This window comes from Tasmannia lanceolata, unplaced genomic scaffold (assembly GCF_043159265.1).
Source record: "Tasmannia lanceolata isolate RefF3 unplaced genomic scaffold, GAP_Taslan_0.1 ptg000012l, whole genome shotgun sequence".
Classification (NCBI taxonomy): Eukaryota; Viridiplantae; Streptophyta; class Magnoliopsida; order Canellales; family Winteraceae; genus Tasmannia; species Tasmannia lanceolata.
In genome coordinates this window covers 17,215,987-17,236,187 of record NW_027518689.1, presented here as the reverse complement: position 1 = coordinate 17,236,187, position 20,201 = coordinate 17,215,987, and the positions used below count along the sequence as shown (strand labels likewise).

General features: G+C 48.4%; 1 protein-coding gene across 1 annotated transcript; it reads left to right on the top strand.

Annotated features, from left to right (window-relative positions):
* The first annotated feature begins 18,865 nt into the window (after positions 1 to 18,865).
* Positions 18,866 to 19,612, top strand: LOC143888582 (uncharacterized). The gene has a single exon (XM_077393027.1). It carries the CDS (start codon positions 18,866 to 18,868, stop codon positions 19,610 to 19,612), a length of 747 nt encoding a protein of 248 aa, XP_077249142.1.
* The last annotated feature ends 589 nt before the right edge of the window (positions 19,613 to 20,201 follow it).

Genomic DNA, 20,201 nt, shown 5'->3' with positions numbered 1-20,201 from the left:
TTTGATTCAAGTGTAATGTGAGTGTAATTACATCATTGTTTGATTCAAGTGTACTGTGAGTGTAATTTCTACTTCTATGAGTTGAGTTGCCTTGCCAAACAAGAATTTTTCTTAAAAAATTGCGTCAACGTGAAAAAACCCGACCCGACCCGAGATTTATCATGGGTAGGGCCGGGTTTGGGAATCGTGGGTTTTCTGAAAAAAAACCCGACCAGACCCGACCCGAGATATTTCTCGGGTAGGGTTGGGTTCTCCAAAACCCGACCCGCCCGACCCGAGTTGCAGCCCTAATTATCAGTCCACAATCAGGGTGTACGAGTAGGGATTTTCTTCCACCCTACTTTAAGGGACTTTCTTCCACCCTAATAAAATGGATTTTCTTCCACCCACAAAACATTACACAATCTCAAGAAGAAATACATCAAACTCTATCTATTTTTTACATGAAACCAATGAAAATATAACAATCCACATGAAACCCATGAAAAATAAGTATTACAGAGGAAACCCAGGAAAATTTAATATTTTGAAGGATGAATCAACATGAAACCCATCATCACTACACAGTCAATCCTATCTCATAACCTAAAACCCCATTTTCTTTAAATGACTCAACATTAAACCCAACATCAACTACACATGAAACCTATTTTATTTAAATGAATCAACATCAAACCTCACCGTTTATGTGCTTCACCGGCGAAATTGACGCTGCCGGAGGAGAGGAGGAAAACAAAACAGGAAAGAATGAAGAGAGAACGGGGAAGAGGGAAAAGCAGATTGTCAAAGTCAAATCAGTTGTTTGCTTTTGTTTTTATGGCAGAGGGGCATTTTCGTCATGCCTGACCTCGTTATCTGGGTTTTGACCCCCCTGTGTAATTTTCAAGAAACCTTGACCCCTGTGATATTATGTGAATTAATTGTCCCCCGTACGTCAAATTTCCTTTACATTGAAGCTCGACAAATGCATAGTATGGACCTTCGAACAAAGCAGCCAGTGAATTTTCTAAAAATATGTGTTATATGATATAAATTTGGGCCCAGTGCATATTGTGTCTGTTCGTAGGTGAGCATATGTTTCGAAAAATACATTGAAGCACACCTTATTCGGTGATCCAGACCATGAAGTTGTTGGGCCTTAATGTTACTAAATTGTGTACCAAAAAACGGCTCCATTGGATGATCCTAACCCTTTAATTTATAGATAAAGTTCACCTATAGAAAATTCTATAGATGGAAGATTTAGGATCATCCAATGGAGATGATTTTCTTGGTACAACCTATTAAGTTGGGGCCTACCAACTTAATCGTTTAAATCTCTGAACAAGGTGGACCCCACTTTATTTTAAACAAAAATATGTCCACCTCCAATATACACCATATAACACATATTTATTAGAAAATTCATTGCGGCTCTTATTCCAATATCAAAATTGTTCATTAGATGGACCCAATGTAAATAGGCCTTTTCCTGAAAATCAGCTCCATATGGCGATCCTCACTCTCCGATCTGTGGAGGCTGATCGGAGGGTTTGGATCATCCTGTGGAGTTGATTTTATGGGCAATTTCTAGTAACACTGGGCCCAACAAAATGAACCGTTTGGATCTTTGAATCGGGTGGGCCCAAGCATTTATTTTTTTTAGATACATTTTTTATGACGTCCACATTCTTCAAGGATCTAGATCATTCATTGTTGGGCCCAACCAAGGGTGTATGGTCAAAAAGAGATGAGAGTATACCAGTCGTGAGAATAAGTACTGGTTCAAAGATCTAAATGCCCCACTGAAGCTTCATGGAGAGAGAGAGAGAGAGAGAGAGAGAGAGAGAGAGAGAGAGAGAGAGAGAGAGAGAGAGAGAGAGAGAGAGAGAGACGTCAAAAGCAGTAAATGGGGATGAATTTATCAAATTCCTAAACCTGTTTGGTTGAAAAAACAGTAGAAGAAGGCTGGGCCTTTTCCGGGATATGGAATGCCAAATGTTGTTTGATTGTCAAATTTGAGCTCAAATTTCATTAGCTTTTTTCTTACGTGGCGCTTATGTGGCGGGATTGTACCTGTACTAATCTTCCAATGTAAAACCTCCATTTTGGTGGATTTTAGAAGGAAGAAGAGTGGAATATGTCTTGTCTTGTGTAATCATTACATTTCTCTATTTCGCTCTCTCCACTCTCTCTTTCTCTCTCTTTCTCTCTCTTCTACCATCTATTTTGGTAATGACACCCCCTACATTTTCCACATGTTTGACGCCCAACCAAACACACTACCAATTTTCCCCTATTCTCCTACAACTCTGCACACATCCCATCCTTATCACCTCCCACTTGACTACTACTTCCACTACTCTCCCAGCGAACCAAACACACCCAAAAGGGGGCGAATTTGTCACCACCCAAAAAAATCATAATTGCCAAACATGGCCTAATATTTTTGTGCCACATAATATTCAAAGCAAGATATATAACATGGATGGTTTAGATCAGTCAAAGGTGGGACTTACTGTGCCCCAGTGGGCGTGTTTGTCAGCACCTACCCAAGCATTCCTTCACAATCAGACCGACCTCATGACTTGTTTCAAATGCCATGCTGTCTGGTTGATATTCCAGGAAGCCAATTTTTTTTTTTTTTTGAGATCCAATGGTTCTTCTTTCTTCTCTTATTTAACTGATCAGTAAAATTGAGTTGTTCTATCATTTCGTACTAGAGCTCTGTTTTTTGTAATTGGGCATACAATTGTAATTGAAAAAAATGAGAGTAAAGTTGTAAGTGAAAAATAAAAGAGATTAAGATTTGTTTGGGATTTGCCAGGGACCATCGCAGAAGACATTTCGCTGACCGGCTGTTGCATGACGGAGCAGCCACATAGGCTTACTTTTGTCTTATTCATTTCATTCATCTTAAGTGGCTGCTCTCCCATGCAACAGCCAGTCCGCAAAATGCCTTCTGTGGTGGTCCCTAGCGACTCCCAATTTGTTTTATATCCATTTTACTTCAACCGAGCCCAATGGAGAAGTGGGGACCGAGACTTCATGGACTCTGTTTGGATTGTAAGAAAAATATTTCTCGTGGAAAATTTTTGTAGAGAAAAATGATAGAGTATAGTCCTCTTTGGAGGGGATATTATTATAAATCAAAGGTCCCATCTGTATAAAAATTGAAAACTAGTAGTTCAAGTTGCTTCATTTGTAATGAAACAATGGAAAGCAAGAGATTTTGGAAAAGTTTTTATTTTCCATCCTTTTGCACAAAAATTATTGCAATCTCGGTGGTCCTTAACTGTGGGGACCACTTTGCATATAATGACACCTCGCCCTTTAAATATTAAATGACAGATATACCCTTGAGCAATTCACTGAAATCAACTTAGATAGAAAAGAGAAAGAGGGGCATAAAAGTCATTCCCTCTCTCTCTATGTTTCTCACCTTCGATAAGGGAAGATCCGAGAAATTCTGTCACAGATTTTGTCCTTGTAACGGGCGGAATACGTGCTTTTTTTTTTGTTATTAATCTTTATTTTTTTCTGCTATGGTGGGCCCAGAGAAAGGGCATGAATGTGCAGATTCCACAGGAGTGCGAGTTTGAAGAAAGCCTCCGAGCTGTGCAACTATGGAAAGAGAGAAATGAAACAAGGTAAGCCAAGCTCATTTGTGAGCAATGTTGATATTGGGTCATCGGTTTGTTGTTTTGCAAGTTCTGGTAAACTAATACTTTGTTATGGACAAGGTGTATTGATGAGTAATGTTGAGTGGATATGATTATGACATCCTATTTAGGCCTGTAATGAGTCAAAAATTGTCCAGTAATCAATCTTGGACTCAATAGATTTTCACAACACAAAAAATAGTAATGTTTCAGGGTTGTTTGTTTTGGATTATGAGAACCGATGGTAAGTCCAAAATTGATTATTTTAGTCAAAATTAAATTAATCCAAAACAAACAGGGACTTAAGGATTTGATTTAAAAAAAAAAGTAATTTATTCATCTTATTATAAAAATTCTATCTTGATATTTGTGAAACGAGAAATTATATGATGAAAGGCCGCATGAACACGTACTCATCATCCCATTCCTGATATTCAATCCAACAGCAGCTCACTTTTTGAGGAGCTGCTGTTGGATCAAACCTAAGGGTGGTACTTCTATCTTACCACCTTTAGGTTCCCATAAGGGCTTTCATCATATAATTTCTGAAAAGGAAACATTGTTGTAGCTTCTTTGGTTTCATTAGAAACAAAGTTGAAATTTTTTTAGTAATTGATATGTTAAAACCTCAGATTTCCATTTGGAGCTGTTCAGCAACAGGAGTTTCGCCTTTTCAACTCCCCCGAGCCCATTATCATCTAGTCTTCTCGTCTGGCTCTAAGCAAAAAGAAAGCACTTGATGACTTTTCTTTCGAATTCTGAGTTTAGCTATGATTTTTCCAGTGAAGAGATATGGGAACATATGGAAGAGATTTTTATTTGGTGATATTCCAAGTTTGAATCTAAGAAAACAAAATGTGGGTTTGAAGTCCGAATGAAAAATCTTGGCAGTTGAGCTTGTTGGATTTTCGTATTTCATAACATATGGGCTTTTTTTGTGGATTTTGTGTGTAGGTTAAGAAAATCCTACGTGGAAAGATAGTTTTCTCGGTAAGTTTTATTCTTGTTCTTCTCCGGTTCATCTCTGATGTCAAAAGAGAAGTCAAAGAGGTCATCAATTAAGTCTTAATAGAGTCCATTTTAGCGAGAAGAGCTGAAGTTTTATGGAAAGATGATAAAGACTTCGAATTGTACTAGACTAATCTAAGTGGACTTGCGGTAACCATGGTTGAAAATGTAAATGTAGGTATAGCAAGAATAAGAGGCCTCGGCTGTAGACTCTTGTAGCTGTGTGGGCTGCCGGGGCATATAGAGATAGCGAAAGGGAGATGAAGAGAAACATAGTCCTCAAAAACAAAAAGGCTTTGAAAGAAAACATACAGAAAAAATTCGTTTCTTTTAAATTGCAATGATGGATGACAAACAAAAGGCAAGGGATGCCATGTTGGCAAGAAATATTGAAATTGGCATCTAGCTATGTTAGGCCTAAAATTGGTAACAGATACGGCAGTGACGTAAGAGCTGATCTGGCGGGTCCAAGGGACGGAGCTGAAGGAATGAAGTCCTGCACAAGAACGCACGAGGTCAGAAGACCAACCCGGAGTCGTACTCCGGACGGGCCCTTCGACCCTCAAGTCAGTATGAGCAAAAGTGCCGAGCCAAAACTTTAAGAGTAGTAGTTGTTGAAGCCCCCCCTCTGCTTTGAGCCTTGAGAGATTTTTTATAGAGGGAGGCCTGGGGTGGTTGGATTACCTACCCCAGGACAGGTGTCGGCCCTTTTGTGGGTTTATGTTTACCTACTCTCAGGTAATTGCCAGATTACCCCTGGGCAAGTGTCGAATTCGTGGTGGGCCCTTTAAGGGCCACGTGTTGACAACCAATTGGTCGTTGCTTTTCATACCCCATCAGTTGCCCCCCAGTTATCCAAGTCATTGTAGTGATTTGGGAAAGTGCGAGGAGTTATGTTCCTAAACGGTAGAGCGAGCCAGTGTTCGGGATGGCTCGATGAAATGAAGAGGTCCGGCTGGGGCTGACCAGGATAAACGGGGTAAAATCTGTCCGTCTAAGCCGTTTGTCCAGCCTGGGACGGCCAGAAGTTGAAGTTGTAAAATCTGTCCGGCCAAGCCGTCTGTCCGGCCTGGGGCGGCCAGAAATCGAAGTTGTAAAATCTGTCCTGCCAAGCCGTCTGTCCGGCCTGGGACGGCCAAAAATCGGAGTTGTAAAATCTGTCGGGCGAAGCCTTCTATCCGGCCTGGGGCGGCCAGAAATTGAAGTTGTAAAATCTGTCCGGCCTGGGACGACCATAAGTTGAAGTTGTAAAATCTGTCCGGCCTGGGGCGGCCAGAAATCGAAGTTGTAAAATCTGTCTGGCCACATTTTTGTCGTTTACCCAATGCGTCATATTCTGGCCGGCTTGGGACGGACACATTTTGTCGTTTAGCGGACGCGTCATATTCTGGCCGGCTTGGGACGGACACATTTTGGGACAGACACATTTTTGTCATTTAGCGGACGCGTCATATTCTGTCCGGCTTGGGACGAACACATTTTTGTCATTTAGCGAATGCGTCATATTCTGGCCGGTTTGGGACGGACACATTTTTGTCGTTTAGCGAATGCGTCATATTCTGGCCGGTTTGGGACGGACACATTTTTGTCGTTTAGCAAATGCGTCATATTCTATCCGGCTTGGGTTGGGCAGATGTTTGGACGGGCAGTCACTTAGAAGATATCCCGCACTGAAGCACTTCGTAGATAACCCTCAATGACTTGGAAATTTTTTTCCACCTCCACACTGTAAGTGCGTAGTCTATACGCGCGCATTTACTCGCCCCTTGCCTCGAAGTGTGTGCCCTTCATTAATGAGGGACACGTGGCACTTCCTGATTCACGAATGCGAACCTCCTCAAGCTTGGAGGCTATAAGAAGAGGTTTTCACCCTTCCTTTTTCACTTTTTACTTTCGCCTCTTTGCTTTTTCTCTCCTTTTGCTCTGCCTGTTCGGCTCGGGTAGCTTGTGGTTGTGGTCGTCTGCGAATTAGGAGCATTTCTCTTCAGACCGCATCTTTGCTTTTTCTCTCTTTTTGCTCTACTTGTTCGGCTCGGGTAGCTTGTGGTTGTGGTCGTCTGCGAATTATGATCATTTCTCTTCAGACCGGTAATCTTCTTTCAACGCGTCATTATTTGATTCTTTTCCTGTGTCCCTTATGTCCGGTAGTACCTCTAGCTCTGAGTCCAGTTCTGGGTCGTCTTCCGGGGAGTTCGCGTCCTCGGGCAGTTCGGGGTCTAGTTCGTCGGAGAGGATCCAAACGAATCCGCCAAGGGTTCCCGGCCCGTATATGGCGAGTCCTAGTGTTAGTGTAGAGGTCGTAGATAGTGGGGATGAGGTGATTTTGGATTTAAATACCACCTCGCCCCCAACGGATAGCTACTTCCAAGCAGAGGCAAGTGCAGATAGTGATGCCGCCGAGGCGTCCACCACATTCCTTTCGGGTCAGGCCGTCGAGGTCACTGCTAGGGCTCGAATGGACGCCAATCCCAAATATAATATTCAGGCTCTTTACGAGGAGAATATCCTTGTTGAGTCCAGACTAGGGGACATTAGAGATAGGTATTGTATTCCCCAAAGGTTCAGGCTGAGGGCTGCGATAGAGGGAGATAGGGCTTGCAACGACAGCACCGACGTCTGTATATATGATGAGTTGTTAAGAGCCGGGCTCAGGTTCCCTTTGCATCCATTTTTTGTCGCAGTCCTTCGATATTACGGCCTAGCTCCGGCTCAGGTCGCACCGAACTCATGGAGGACACTGGTCGGGTTCATATACCTCGTCCAAGGTAGGCTCCAAAGGAGCTTGTCCATACCGCTGTTTCGGATGTGTGCGCACCTGAAGAGGCATAAGGATGGAGGTTGGATTTACATCAGCCAACGTCCTGAGGTGAAAATGATTACTAGCAATCCATCCTCCATACACCTATGGAAAAACAGGTTCTTCTATGTCGAGGACGATGAGCCCACTGAGCCCTGGCCGGTTCCTTTGAAGTGGGACACCCCAGATACACTTGCGCTGAACCGCAAGCCGCTCTTGGAGGGTGAGGATATTAGAACGTTTGCTCTAGTCTGTGAGGAGTTGCATCGGGAGGACCTGATTCATTGTGCGGGCTTTTCTAGGGAACAGGTCCTGGTCGGGCTCGACATTAGTACTGCGACCCCGGCACATATATTGCTAGTCTTGCTTTTGAGCTCCTCTTTTCTTTCTTTGTCTTTGACCAGTTTTTGTTTGTCCTGTTGAATTTCAAAAATGTAGACACAGTCCCAGCTGGAGAAGGTGAGGCAAGGGGCCTTCGGCAGGGGCCAGGGCCAGCAGGGCCAGAAAAGGAAAGCCCCCGAGATTTCAAGTCCTGCACCAACTAAGGATGCATCGCCCCCAAGGGCAAGCCCACAGTAAAGCTGTCGGCTCCTATGGTCGGAGAACGGGGACCTCTAAGCCAGGGGACGCAGCTACCGGAGCCCGTCCCATCCCCGCTAGGTCCGGGGACAACATTTTCCGGCCTAACTGGGCCGTTCAGAAGAGCGACACCGGCTTGGGTGACAACCGGGAGGCTATGGAGATTGTCACCAAAGGCCTACTGAATCAGGACCAGCTTCGGGTTTTGAAAGAGCCTCCAGATGCGGCCGATGAGGAAATTTTCTCCTCACTTTATCAGATCGGATTGTATTATCATGACTTCCGCGAGAAGAGTCGGAAGTTTTCTGCCGCAATCATTCAGTCCGAGGAGGCGAACGACAAACTGATGCAGGAGGCTGCCGAGCTCCATAGGTCCATCAAGGAGAGAGACGAGGAGATAAGGAGGCTCAAGTCCGATAATGCCGCCCAGAAGCAGAAGGCCTCCGACGCCCTCAATGCGCAAAGGGAGAGAGCCCGGGAGAGGCAGATAGCGGCCTTCGAAGAGGCCGTGCAGAAGAAGGAGGACGGACTCATTAGTTTGTCCACTGAATCTTACAAGCTAGGATTCATGGATTGCCTCGAGCAGGTTAAGGGATCCAACCCGACTGTCGATCTGGCGGGCCTTATCCTTCCTGACCCGCCGGTGGCCGGCGACGACGAGCAGGACACCACCGCATCAGCTGAGGCCCCGGTGGCAGATCCCCCCGAAACGGTGGTCATGGGGTGTCTTGAATTCCCCATTTTTTCCTTTTTGGCACCGTTTACAGATTCTCTTTGTAATGGCCCTTGGAGGCTCTGCTTTTTGTAATGGCCCTTAGAGGCCCTACTCTCATGAATAGAAGTTACATTTTGTTATCTACTGTCTCCGCTTGTGTGCCTCTGACTAGTATTGATTAACTCAACACTGTGGGCCAATAACACTTATATAACAGTTTGTTTCCAAACAGGACGGTGCCCTTGGTAGGTATTAAAGTTTTTATTGACCCGGCTCTAGCAAAGGTTTATATTTCTGCCCGGGCCCGTCCTTGACCAGAAGTGAGCTCCCGGTCTTTGTGGAGACGAGCCGGGGTGAACCAAGCAGCAAGTAACCCAGTTTTGGTGAACTGGGTTTCTGAACGGATTTGGTTTTCTGCCCGGGCCCGTTCCTGACCAGAAGTGCGCTTCCGGTCTTTGTAGAGACGAGCCGGGTGAACCAAGCAGCGAGTACCCAAGTTTTGGTGAACTAGGTTTCTGAGTGGATTTAGTTTTCTGCCCGGGCCCGCTCCTGACCAGAAATGCGCTTCCAGTCTTTATGGAGACGAGCCGGGGTGAACCAAGCAGCGAGTACCCAAGTTTTGGTGAACTGGGTTTCTGAGCGTATTTGGTTTCTTCCCGGGCCCGTTCCTGACCAGAAGTGCTCTTCTGGTCTTTGTGGAGATGAGTCGGGGTGAACCAAGCACCGAGTACCCAAGTTTTGGTGAACTGGGTTTCTGAGGGGATTTGGTTTTCTGCTCGGGCCTGCTCTTGACCAGAAGTGCGCTTCCGGCTTTGTGGAGACGAGCCGGGGTGAACCAAGCAGCGAGTACCCAAGTTTTGGTGAACTGGGTTTCTGAGCGGATTTGGTTATCTGCCCGGGCCTGTTCCTGATCAGAAGTGCGCTTCCGGTCTTTGTGGAGACGAGTCGGGGTGAACCAAGCAGCGAGTACCCAAGTTTTGGTGAACTGGGTTTCTGAGGCGGAGTGCTCAGAGATTTGGAAAGAAATAGTATCCTTTTAATCATTCACATTCAAGCGTGCTTACAACGGCATTCACCTTTGCGTCAAGTGGCTAGCTATTGATAATATTTTCGGAGGTTCTTCGAATTCCAGGAGTGGGGTAGTAGGTGCTCCCCAAGTGTTTCCAGCTTGTAACTTCCTGGGCGAATTACCTCTTTCACTCGGTACGGCTCCTCCCAGGTCGGGGAGAGTTTGCCTACCTTCTTCGGTTGGGAGATAGCTGCCTTCCTCAGGACTAGATCCCCTGTTCAGAATTCTCTCGGACGTATCCTCAGGCTGTGATAGTTGGACACTTTTTGTTTGTAGGCCGCGACCCTGATTCAGGATTCTTCCCGGGCTTCTTCCAGCAGGTCAAGGTTTGCGCGCGGAGCCCATCTCCATTGAGCTGCTCATTGAAGTTGATGACTTTGGGAGACAGGACGCCAACATCGACGGGTACTACGGCCTCCGTTCCGAAGGACAAGTTGAATGACGATTCCCCCGTCGTGGTGCGCGGGGTGGTACGTTACGCCCATAAGACATGATAAAGCTCGTCTGCCCATCGGCCAGCCTTTTCGTCCAGCCTCTTTTTGATCCCCTGGAGTAGGATTCTGTTCGTTACTTCGGTCTGCCCATTCGTCTGAGGGTGCGCCACAGAAGTGAATCTTTGTTCGATGTTCAAGTCGGAGCAGAATTTTTGAAAGTTCCGGCAGTCAAACTGTCTGCCGTTGTCCGTTATCAAGACGCGGGGTATCCCGAATCTGCAAACGACTGACTTCCAGAAGAAGGTCTGCACGTTTTGCTCTGTGATCTGGTCCAGAGGTTCAGCCTCCACCCACTTGGTAAAATAGTCAATGGCCACCACGACGAACTCACGTCTTCCGGAGGCTGGTGGGAAGGGGCCCAAGATGTCCATCCCCTATATTGCGAAAGGGAGTGGGTTGGTGATCGGGGCCATGGATACAACAGGTTGGTGGATGGTGGGAGAGAACTTTTGGCATCTCTCGCACCTTTTGACCAGGTCCAGAGCGTCTTGCCTCAAGGTCGGCCAGTACAGGCCTCTCAGCAGCACTTTGATGGCCAAGGCCTTGCCCCCCAGCTGTTCTCCGTAAATTCCTTCGTGTGTCTCTTGCAGAGTGTATGCAGTGTTGCTTGGCTGGAGGCATTTTAGGTACGGAAGGGTGTACGACCTTTTGTACAGACTCTCACCATCTAGGGAAAACCGGGCTGCTCCCTGTTTCACTTTGCGTGCTTCCTTCTTTGCTTCGGGAAGCTTCCCGCTTTGATCTCGTCCATCCAGCACGGTTCGTGCTCGACCTGCATAACTTCAACGGCCTCATTTTCAATACTGGATCTCTTCAGAAATTCCATACATATACTCCCAAGAGTGGTGTACCTGGATGCTGCCAACTAAGACAGCACATCCGCTTTTGTATTTTCCGTTCTAGGGATTCTGATGACCTCGAAGTTTTTGAACTTGCCGGTCAACTGGCGGACCTTGGAGAGGTACTTGATCATGCGCTCGTCGCGGGCCTCATAGACTCCTTGGATCTGGTTTGCGACCAGCTGGGAGTCGCAGTACGCCTTCAGCCTTTGGGCGCTAGTCTGGACTGCTAGGTTCATTCTGGCGATGAGAGCCTCATATTCTGCCTCATTGTTGGACGCACGGAATCCGAACCTTAACGCGTAATCCAGAACGAAGTTATCGGGCCCTGTGAGAATCAAACCGGCTCCACAACCAACCTTGTTTGAAGATCCGTCCACATATACTTCCCAGACCGGTTCGTTGGGCGATGGACTCTGTTCTGCCGGTACAGGGATGTTTTCTGTTCTTACTGGTTCAGTCTCAGCTTCTGCTCTTTCCCCAGTTGTAGTTACCTTCTCTACCACCGGGGTTTGGACAACTTCAGATTCGATGCTTTGCTGGTGGATGGTGCACTCAGCCACGAAATCTGCTAGCACTTGGGCTTTTATCGCCGGCCTAGGCAGGTACTGGATATCAAATTCGCTCAGCTCCACGGCCCATTTCACAAGTCGTCTTGAGGTGTCTGGTCTGTGGAGAACCTGTCTGAGCGGCTGATCGGTCAGGACCTTTATTATGTGGGCTTGAAAATACGGCCTCAGTTTTCTGGCCGCCATGATCAGAGCGTATGCCAATTTCTCGACCCGCTGGTACCTAATCTCAGCATCGTGTAGGACCTTCCTGACATAGTAGACCGATTTCTGCTGGTTGTGCTCTTCTCGGATTAGCACGGCTGCCAGTGCCTTGGGGCTTACAGATAGGTACAAAAGCAGCTCCTCCCCCGGCTCTGACTTCGTCAACAGCGGTGGAGAGGACAAGTATTGCTTCAACTCCTCGAATGCGACTTGACACTCCTGTGTCCAAGGTGCTGTTTTAATTCCTTTGATAGCGTTGAAGAAAGGCAGGCATCTCTCTGCAGATTTCGACATGAAGCGCCCTAGTGCGGCCACCATCCCGGTTAGCCGTTGTACTTCTCTAATGGTTTTTGGTGCAGTGAGCTCCAGCACGGCCTTGATCTTTTCTGGATTGGCTTCTATCCCTCTCCTACTTACCATAAATCCCAAGAATTTTCCCGAGCTGACACCGAATGTGCACTTGGTGGGGTTGAACTTCATGTTATGCTTCCTTAGGATTTGGAATGTCTCTTTTAGGTCGGAGACATGATCTTGTGCGCTTCGAATTTTGACCAACATGTCATCTACATAGACCTCCATGTTGCGGCCGATTTGCTTTTCAAAGAGCTTGTTTACGAGCCTCTGATATGTTGCCCCGGCATTCTTTAGGCTGAAAGGCATGACGCGGTAGCAAGATGTCCCCTGATCTGTTATGAAGGAAGTCTTTGGTATGTTTGATTCATACATTCTGATCTGGTTGTACCCGGAGAAGGCGTCCATGAAGCTCAGCAGTACGTGACCTGCGGTGGCGTCTATCAGCTGGTCGATCTTTAGGAGCGGGTAGCTGTCATTAGGACAAGCTTTGTTCAGGTCGGTGAAGTCGACGCAGGTCCTCCACTTCCAATTGTCTTTCTTCACCAGGACCACGTTCGCTAGCCAGTCCGGATATTGGATTTCTCAAATGAAGTCAGCCCTCAAGAGCCTCTCCACTTCTTCCTTGATCGCTTGCCGTCTTTCCAGGGCAAAATGTCTCCTTTTTTGTTTTACCGGTTTGCAGGTGGGATCGACACCGAGTCTGTGCGTGCTGACCTCCGGATCTATGCCGAGCTTGTCTGTGGGAGCCCATGCGAAGACGTCTGTATTGTCTTGAAGAAACCGAGTGAGGTTCTGCCGGGTGCTACTGTCCAGAGAGGAGCCGATTTGGACGACCTTCTCGCTATCACGTTCGCACAGAGGGATGGAGATGAGGTCTTCGGCGGGCTGATTCACCTGGGCTTCGTCTCTAAGATCAAGTAGCTCAATCGGCAGCGATTCTGAGGCATTTTTGCCTTTGAGTGCCATGGTATAGCACTCCCTGGACTGTGGATGATCTCCTCTGACTTCTCCCACGCCGTTAGGTGTTATAAACTTTATTTTCTGGTGATATGGTGACGAAACGGAGCGGATGAGGTTCTGGTCAGGTCGTCCCAAGATAGCGTTATAGACCGAGGTGGCCCTCACTACCAGGAAATTGACCATCGTGAAGTCTTGACAGGGCGGCTTCCCGACTAGGATTGGGAGTTCAATCTGTCCTTCTACTTTCACGATCTCCCCTGAGAAACCGAACAGATCGGAGTTTGCTGGCCTCAAGCGGTCGTCTCCTATCATCATTTGCTTAAAAGCATGATAGTACAGGATATCAGCCGAATTTCCATTGTCGACAAGGCTTTTCTTCAACTCCCAGTTCGCGACGAGCATGGTTAGGACCAGTGCGTCGTCGTGAGGTAGTATCAAGTTGTCGAGATTTGCATCTGAGAAGGTGATCTCGTTCTCCGTCTTCATCTTTTTGCTGCATGTGTGCACGGCATTGACTCGACATGCGTAGGCTTTTCGAGCAGCAGAGGATGTGCTCCTAGCGGTCGGTCCGCCCATAATTGTGCCGATGACCCCCTTAGGCTAGGATTGGTGCATCTCCGGTTGTGGACTTAATGGTGGGGGAGATTGATTCCGCGCAGGGGGTGGCTGTGACCGCCGAGGGCTCTGGCCCTGAAGGCTCTTCTCCCTGCTCTCTCTTCTACGGCCGTCATCTTTGACATATTTTTTCAAGTATCCCCGACTGATCAGCAGCTCAATTTCTTCCTTGAGCTGCCAGCACTCGTCTGTGTCGTGCCCGTGGTCCCTGTGGAACCGACAGTACTTCAACTTGTCTCTCTTGTTTCCTTTGGAGATCATCCTGGTCGGCCATCTTACAAACTCTTCTCCTCTGATCGCGGCCAGTATGTGTCTTCGGAGGTGTTGAGAGGGGTATAGTTCTCTTCCCTCGTCTGGGGGGACCTTTCTCTTCTAGAGGCATTATCATCTCTACGCTACTTGGTAGGGTTCTTTTCTTCAGAAGTCCTCCTCCGATTTGAATCTAAGGCAGCCAGAGTTTCCTCCACGGCTATGAACTCCTCGGCTCCAGCCATCAGATCCGCCAGTGAGTGCAGGTTTTGGCGAGCTACTGATCGCCGAAAATCATTGGATTTGGCGCCTGCGAGGAGTGCATTCATGGCGGCTGAAGGATCCAAATTTGGCACTTGGAGAGCCTCCCTGTTGAAACGGCTGACGAATGTTTTCAGAGGTTCATTATCCTCTTGCCGCAAGGCCATTAGGGATGCTGTTGTCTTCCTTGGCCTCCGGCTGCTCATGAAATGGCGGACCAGATCGTTCCCAAAGTCCTCAAAGTTGCCGATGGAGTTCGGTTTGATCATTGAGTACTAATCTCGTGTCACACCTGTTAGGGTTGTCGGGAACGCTCTACAGAGGAATGCGTCAGAGGCACCGTGAAGGAGCATCATAGTCCTGAACGTCTCCAGGTGGTCTACAGGGTCGGTGGTTCTGTCGTATTGCGGAACGGTAGGCATTTTGAACCCTTTGGGTGCTGGCGCGTTCATAACATTGTCGGTGAACGGCGGTCTGCTTGAGAACGTCTTTGCAGCAGGTCAGCCTTGATCCTTTGCCAGCTCTTCTATACGGTGGTCTATCTCTTCTATCCTCCGTAGCATTGGATCAGCCATTTGGTCTGTTCGGCCAACTGATCTGTGTTCTCTCAGCAAAGGGACTCGCTGCGGAGCCAGAGTGACTCTCCGAGCTTTTTCGACGATGTCTGGGCCTCTGTCGTAGTGCACGGTCCTCCTGAGCAAATTGTCTTTGCACTGAGCAAGAACATGACCTGCGACGATAGTGAGGTTCCGCATGGGCATGCCTGGTCTTGGAATGATGAACTCTCCTCATAGAGTGGTGGGTCCGGTCTCTACTAGGATGTGCCCGCTCCCCCCTGTGGGCACTCGACCTTTCTTGTACACGTCGCGGAGCTTGTGGGGGATGCTGGGGAGGCGCTTGGATTAGATTTTGGTATTGACCAACAAGGGTAGTCACCTGTTGAAAGAGGGCTTGGACTTGTTCGGGAGTAGGAGCAGGGTTCAGGTGTTCCGAATGGGCCGGGCTCTGTTCCGCTATTGCTGAAGGAGCCACTATCTGTGAGGCCACTCGTTCGCTCCGAGTCCTGCGAGACGCTTCAGCTCGAGCCGACCGAGCAGTTGGTACCCGGGCACTCCTCCGTCCTGCCATTTTATAAACGGGATTTGAACAACTTTTAGTTCAGGGTCCCATGGATGGCACCAATCTGTTAAGCCTAAAATTGGTAACAGATACGGCAGTGACGTAAGAGCTGATCTGGCGGGTCCAAGGGACGGAGCTGAAGGAATGAAGCCCTACACAAGAACACACGAGGTCAGAAGACCAACCCGGAGTTGTACCCCGGATGGGCCCTTCGACACTCAAGTCAGTATGAGCAGAAGTGCAGAGCCAAAACTTTAAGAGTAGTAGTTGTTGAAGTCCCCCCTCTGCTTTGAGCCTTGAGAGGTCTTTTATAGAGGGAGGCCTGGGGTGGTTGGATTACCTACCACAGGTAATTACCGGATTACCCCTGGGCAAGTGCCGAATTCGTGGTGGACCCTTTAAGGGCCACGTGTCGACAGCCAATTGGTCGTTGCTTTTCATACCCCATCAAGCTATATATGGGAGGTTGGACATACCGTTGCCACAAGGGAGAAATGGCCGGAGGGGGTAGTTCATTTAGGCGGTGATAGGGTGAAAATACGGCGAGACCATTAGATCCCGTCACGTGTCACCCTTACACCAAAGGAATCTAATTATGATTAAGCAAAATATTAAGACACGGCTGGGCCACGTGATCCCACCACGTGTCATCTCCCCGCCACCAAAAAAAACTTCATCATCACGATTATAAGCAAGATTACACAACAATGCCACGCGCGCCGTCGAACCAGGGGGACAACCCAATCGAACGAAAGAAGGTTCTCTCTGAAATGATGAAAAGATCCACGCGGCGCCCCATGAAGAGAATTTGCATGCAAGATCAAAATATAAATACACCATTAAGTCCCTAGAAAAAGGAGACCAAAGGGGGAACTACTCTATAGAATCAGGCACCATTGAAGGAAGCTCTAAATTGTTATTAAGACTGTTCAACCCTAAGCAAGAGAGGGAAAAAGGTGCTGGACGCCCTATTCCCCTACCCTCTACCTCCAACTCACCCACCCAAATATCAGAGACAGAACCCGTGCGTTGGTCCTGGTAAACCTGCTTATACTTTAGCCATTTCTTGTTGTTCATTATATTGTTGGCCCAGAATCTGACTTGAGTGTCGAAGTGGTCGTCCGGGACCCACCCCGAACCACCCTGACTCCTTCATTTGTGATTGCAGACCCCAGCGAAGGCCCTCTATCAACGGCGCGATAGCGGATTCTGGTGCCATCATTCTGGCGCCATCCGTGGGACCCGTCTGAGCCTGAATACTTTGTGACAATGAGAAACCACACCCAAAGTAAGAAATAGGAGTAATGACCAGGAGCCAGGCCCAACATCGGCAAACTCATGTCTCTAATTCCAGGGAGCAGAGTTCGTAGGCCTCTGGCCAGCATTTGCCCGCCTCCAGCACACCGCAGATGGTCCCTACCATGGAAATGTTCAACGAGCTTCGCCAGGAGCTCCTTCTATGGTTGCCTCCACAACCAAAGCCTCCAGTTCCATAAATACCCCCAGCACCGCACGGTCGGACTGAAGTTTATGAAGAAAACAACGGGGAGTCACCCGAGGAATGTCACCATCGGCGAAGGCGCGAACCAGTCCGAGCCACCTCCCTTTCGACAAATAGCCCTTTACCTCCCCTAACCAGGGGATGTCGACCAAATGCCAGGAGACAAGCTACTCAAAGCCATGCCATCCCTACTCGGACAACTCGATTCCAAGAGTTGCCCCCGGTACGGGCGGAAGAGGTGGCTACTTCAACGCAACTGCTAGGACTAGACCAACTAGCAGACTTGCAGAGACAAATCAGGGAAGTTAAGCAAGAAATAAAAAACCATACGCCCACGACATCCTGGACGAATGGGAAAGAGAGACAGCGTCCCCATTCACCACGGAGGTCCTGAAGACTCCCGTGGAAACAAGGATAAATCTCTCCCGATTTGGTTGTTACGATGGAACCACAGACCCCGTGGAATTCCTCCAGACTTTCAGGAGGGTAATGACGCTCCGAGGCGCATCGGACGGATTCATGTGCAGAGCCTTTGCCTCCCTGTTGAGAAAAATTGCTAACGATTGGTACCTGCGTTTGGAGCCAGACTCCATTGGATCCTTTCATGAGTTCGGAAGGAAGTTCAAAGCGAGGTTTGCCAACAATCGCCTCAGCCACGATCCGGCGGACGCTCTCCTGGCCCTCCAACAAGGAAGGAACGAGACCCTAAGAAACTTCATGTTGAAATTCAATGCCGAGTTGGCTCAACTCTCGAACATCGACGTTTAGATAGCGATTGCAACCCTAAAGTACACTACCACCGACCAAAATCTCAAAGTGCACCTCACTCTCAAGCCACACGGGATCTACAAGAACTCGAATCCAAAACTAACAAGTTCATCCAAGCTGAAGAAGCATGAGTACGGGAATGAAGCAGAGCAGGCCCCGAGGACAAGAAGAAAGAAGACGGTAGGGGAGCCGGGAAACCGTAGGCCGAGGAGAGGCCGGCGAACCGGAACCCCATCCCCGTGTTTGAAAGGTTAGGAAATGCTCCCCTGAAGTTCCGCTCTCCCATGTCCTGTTTGCTATCAGAGATCAAGGTCTCCTGACCCCTCCCAAGAAAATGAGCACTGACCAGAAGAAGCGCTCCACTGGAAAGTTTTGTGATTTCCACAGGGACTACGACCACGAAACTGACTGTTGCTTCCATCTCAGACTCCAGCTAGAAAAACTAGCCGAGGAAGGCCATTTAGATTGGTACCTTAAGAGCCCTGCGCGAATAGAGCGCTCCCACCACCAGGTTGAAGCACACCGCTCTTCCCCTACCGACAGATCGAGCAGCCGGCGCCGGTCCCATAGCAGGCATCGGTCCCGCAGCAGACATCGGTCTCGAGACCGTCGCCACCACTCCCGGCACCACCGGTCCCCCAAGAGAGAAGAAGCTCTGTGCCAGGCGCCGGCCCCCGAGCAGCCCCCCACTATTGTTGGAAAAATCAACATCATCGTAGGAGCACCTGCGGCAGGAGGACCAACGACAGCCGGTTGACAAGCATACGCAGAGCGAGTATTCTCCCTAAAAATGCCTTCTAAAAGGGCCAGGACGGATCCGCCCCAAGAAGGCCAGGTCATCTCTTTCTCCACTGAAGACTACAACGGACTACAAGTCCCGCACGACGATGCGCTGGTTATCAGATTGATCATCTCCAACTTCGATGTAGGAAAGATCTTGGTAGACACAAGGAGCTCCATCAATGTGTTGCACCTCGAAACCTTCAAGGAAATGAAAATGGGCAAGGGAAGGCTGGGGCCTGCAGAGTATTCCATATACGGATTTTCAGGGGCATCCGTGCAGGTCAGCGATAAAATCGACTTACCTGTCACCTTCGGGACGTACCTCCTCTAAAAAATCATTATGGCCACCTTTTTGGTCGTGGATATGCCTTTCACTTATAGCGCCATCATAGGACGACCAGCCCTGAGGGATCTAGGAGCAGTGGTTTCTACCCCTCACCTCAAAATGAAGTTCCCCACCTTAACCGGAATAGGAGAAGTATGCGGGCAGCAAATGATAGCACGCCATTGCTACGTAGCAAGCTTGAAAGGAAGCAACGCCCCAGCTGAAAATTTCACGATCGGAAGCGAAGACCCCCGAGAACGAGCCCGCACGGTTAGAGGAGAGCCAATCGAGGAGCTAGACTTTGTTCCCTTATCCGAGAACCATCCAGAGAGAAAGGTCCGAATAGGCTCCCTACTAAGAGGCACCCTAAGGGACCAAATGGTTAACTTCCTCAGCAACAAGGATGTATTCGCGTGGTCCACCTCAGACATGCCCAGCATACTCGTGGAGATTGCGGCTCACCAGTTGAACGTAAATCCAACCCTTAAGCCCGTCCGACAAAAGAAGAGAAACTTCGCGGCAGAGCGACAAACTCATATCAAAGCTGAAGTGGAAAAACTGCTACAAGCCGGATTTGTTAGAGAAATCCGGTATCCTGAGTGGCTATCCAACGTAGTCATGGTCAAGAAAGCTAATGGTGGTTGGCGGGCTTGTATAGACTTTACTGATCTAAACCGGGCCTGCCCGAAAGACCCCTACCCCTTGCCACACATAAACCAGCTCATCGATGCCACTTCTGGGCACGAGCTCATCACTTCCTAGACGCTTTCTCCGGCTACAACCAGATAAAGATGCACGAACCAGATATTCCCAAGACAACGTTCATCACTGACCAGGGCGTCTACTGTTATACGGTCATGCCCTTCGGGTTGAAAAACACGAGAGCCACGTACCAGAGGCTCGTGAATAAGCTGTTTCAAAAGCAGATAGGCATAAACGTGGAAGTATACGTGGATGACATGTTGGTAAAAAGCCTGGAAGCCCATAAGCACATCTCTGACCTCAAAGAAACCTTCGACATTCTACGACAAGCCCAGATGAAACTCAACCCGGCAAAATGCGCCTTTGGGGTGACATCCGGGAAATTCTTAGGATTCATGGTCAGTCAAAGAGGCAACGAGGCCAACCTTGAAAAGATTCAGGCCATCCTAAACATGGAACCCCCAGCGACTATGGTAGAAGTGCAGCGGCTAGAGAGGCGGGTCGGCGCCCTTGGCCGCTTCATGTCCAGATCGGTCGAAAAATGTCAGCCGTTCTTTAATCTCCTAAAGAACGTACGGGAGTTCCAAAGGACCCCGGCATGCCAAGAAGCTTTCGACGCTTTAAAGCAGTACCTCCAAACACAGCCAGT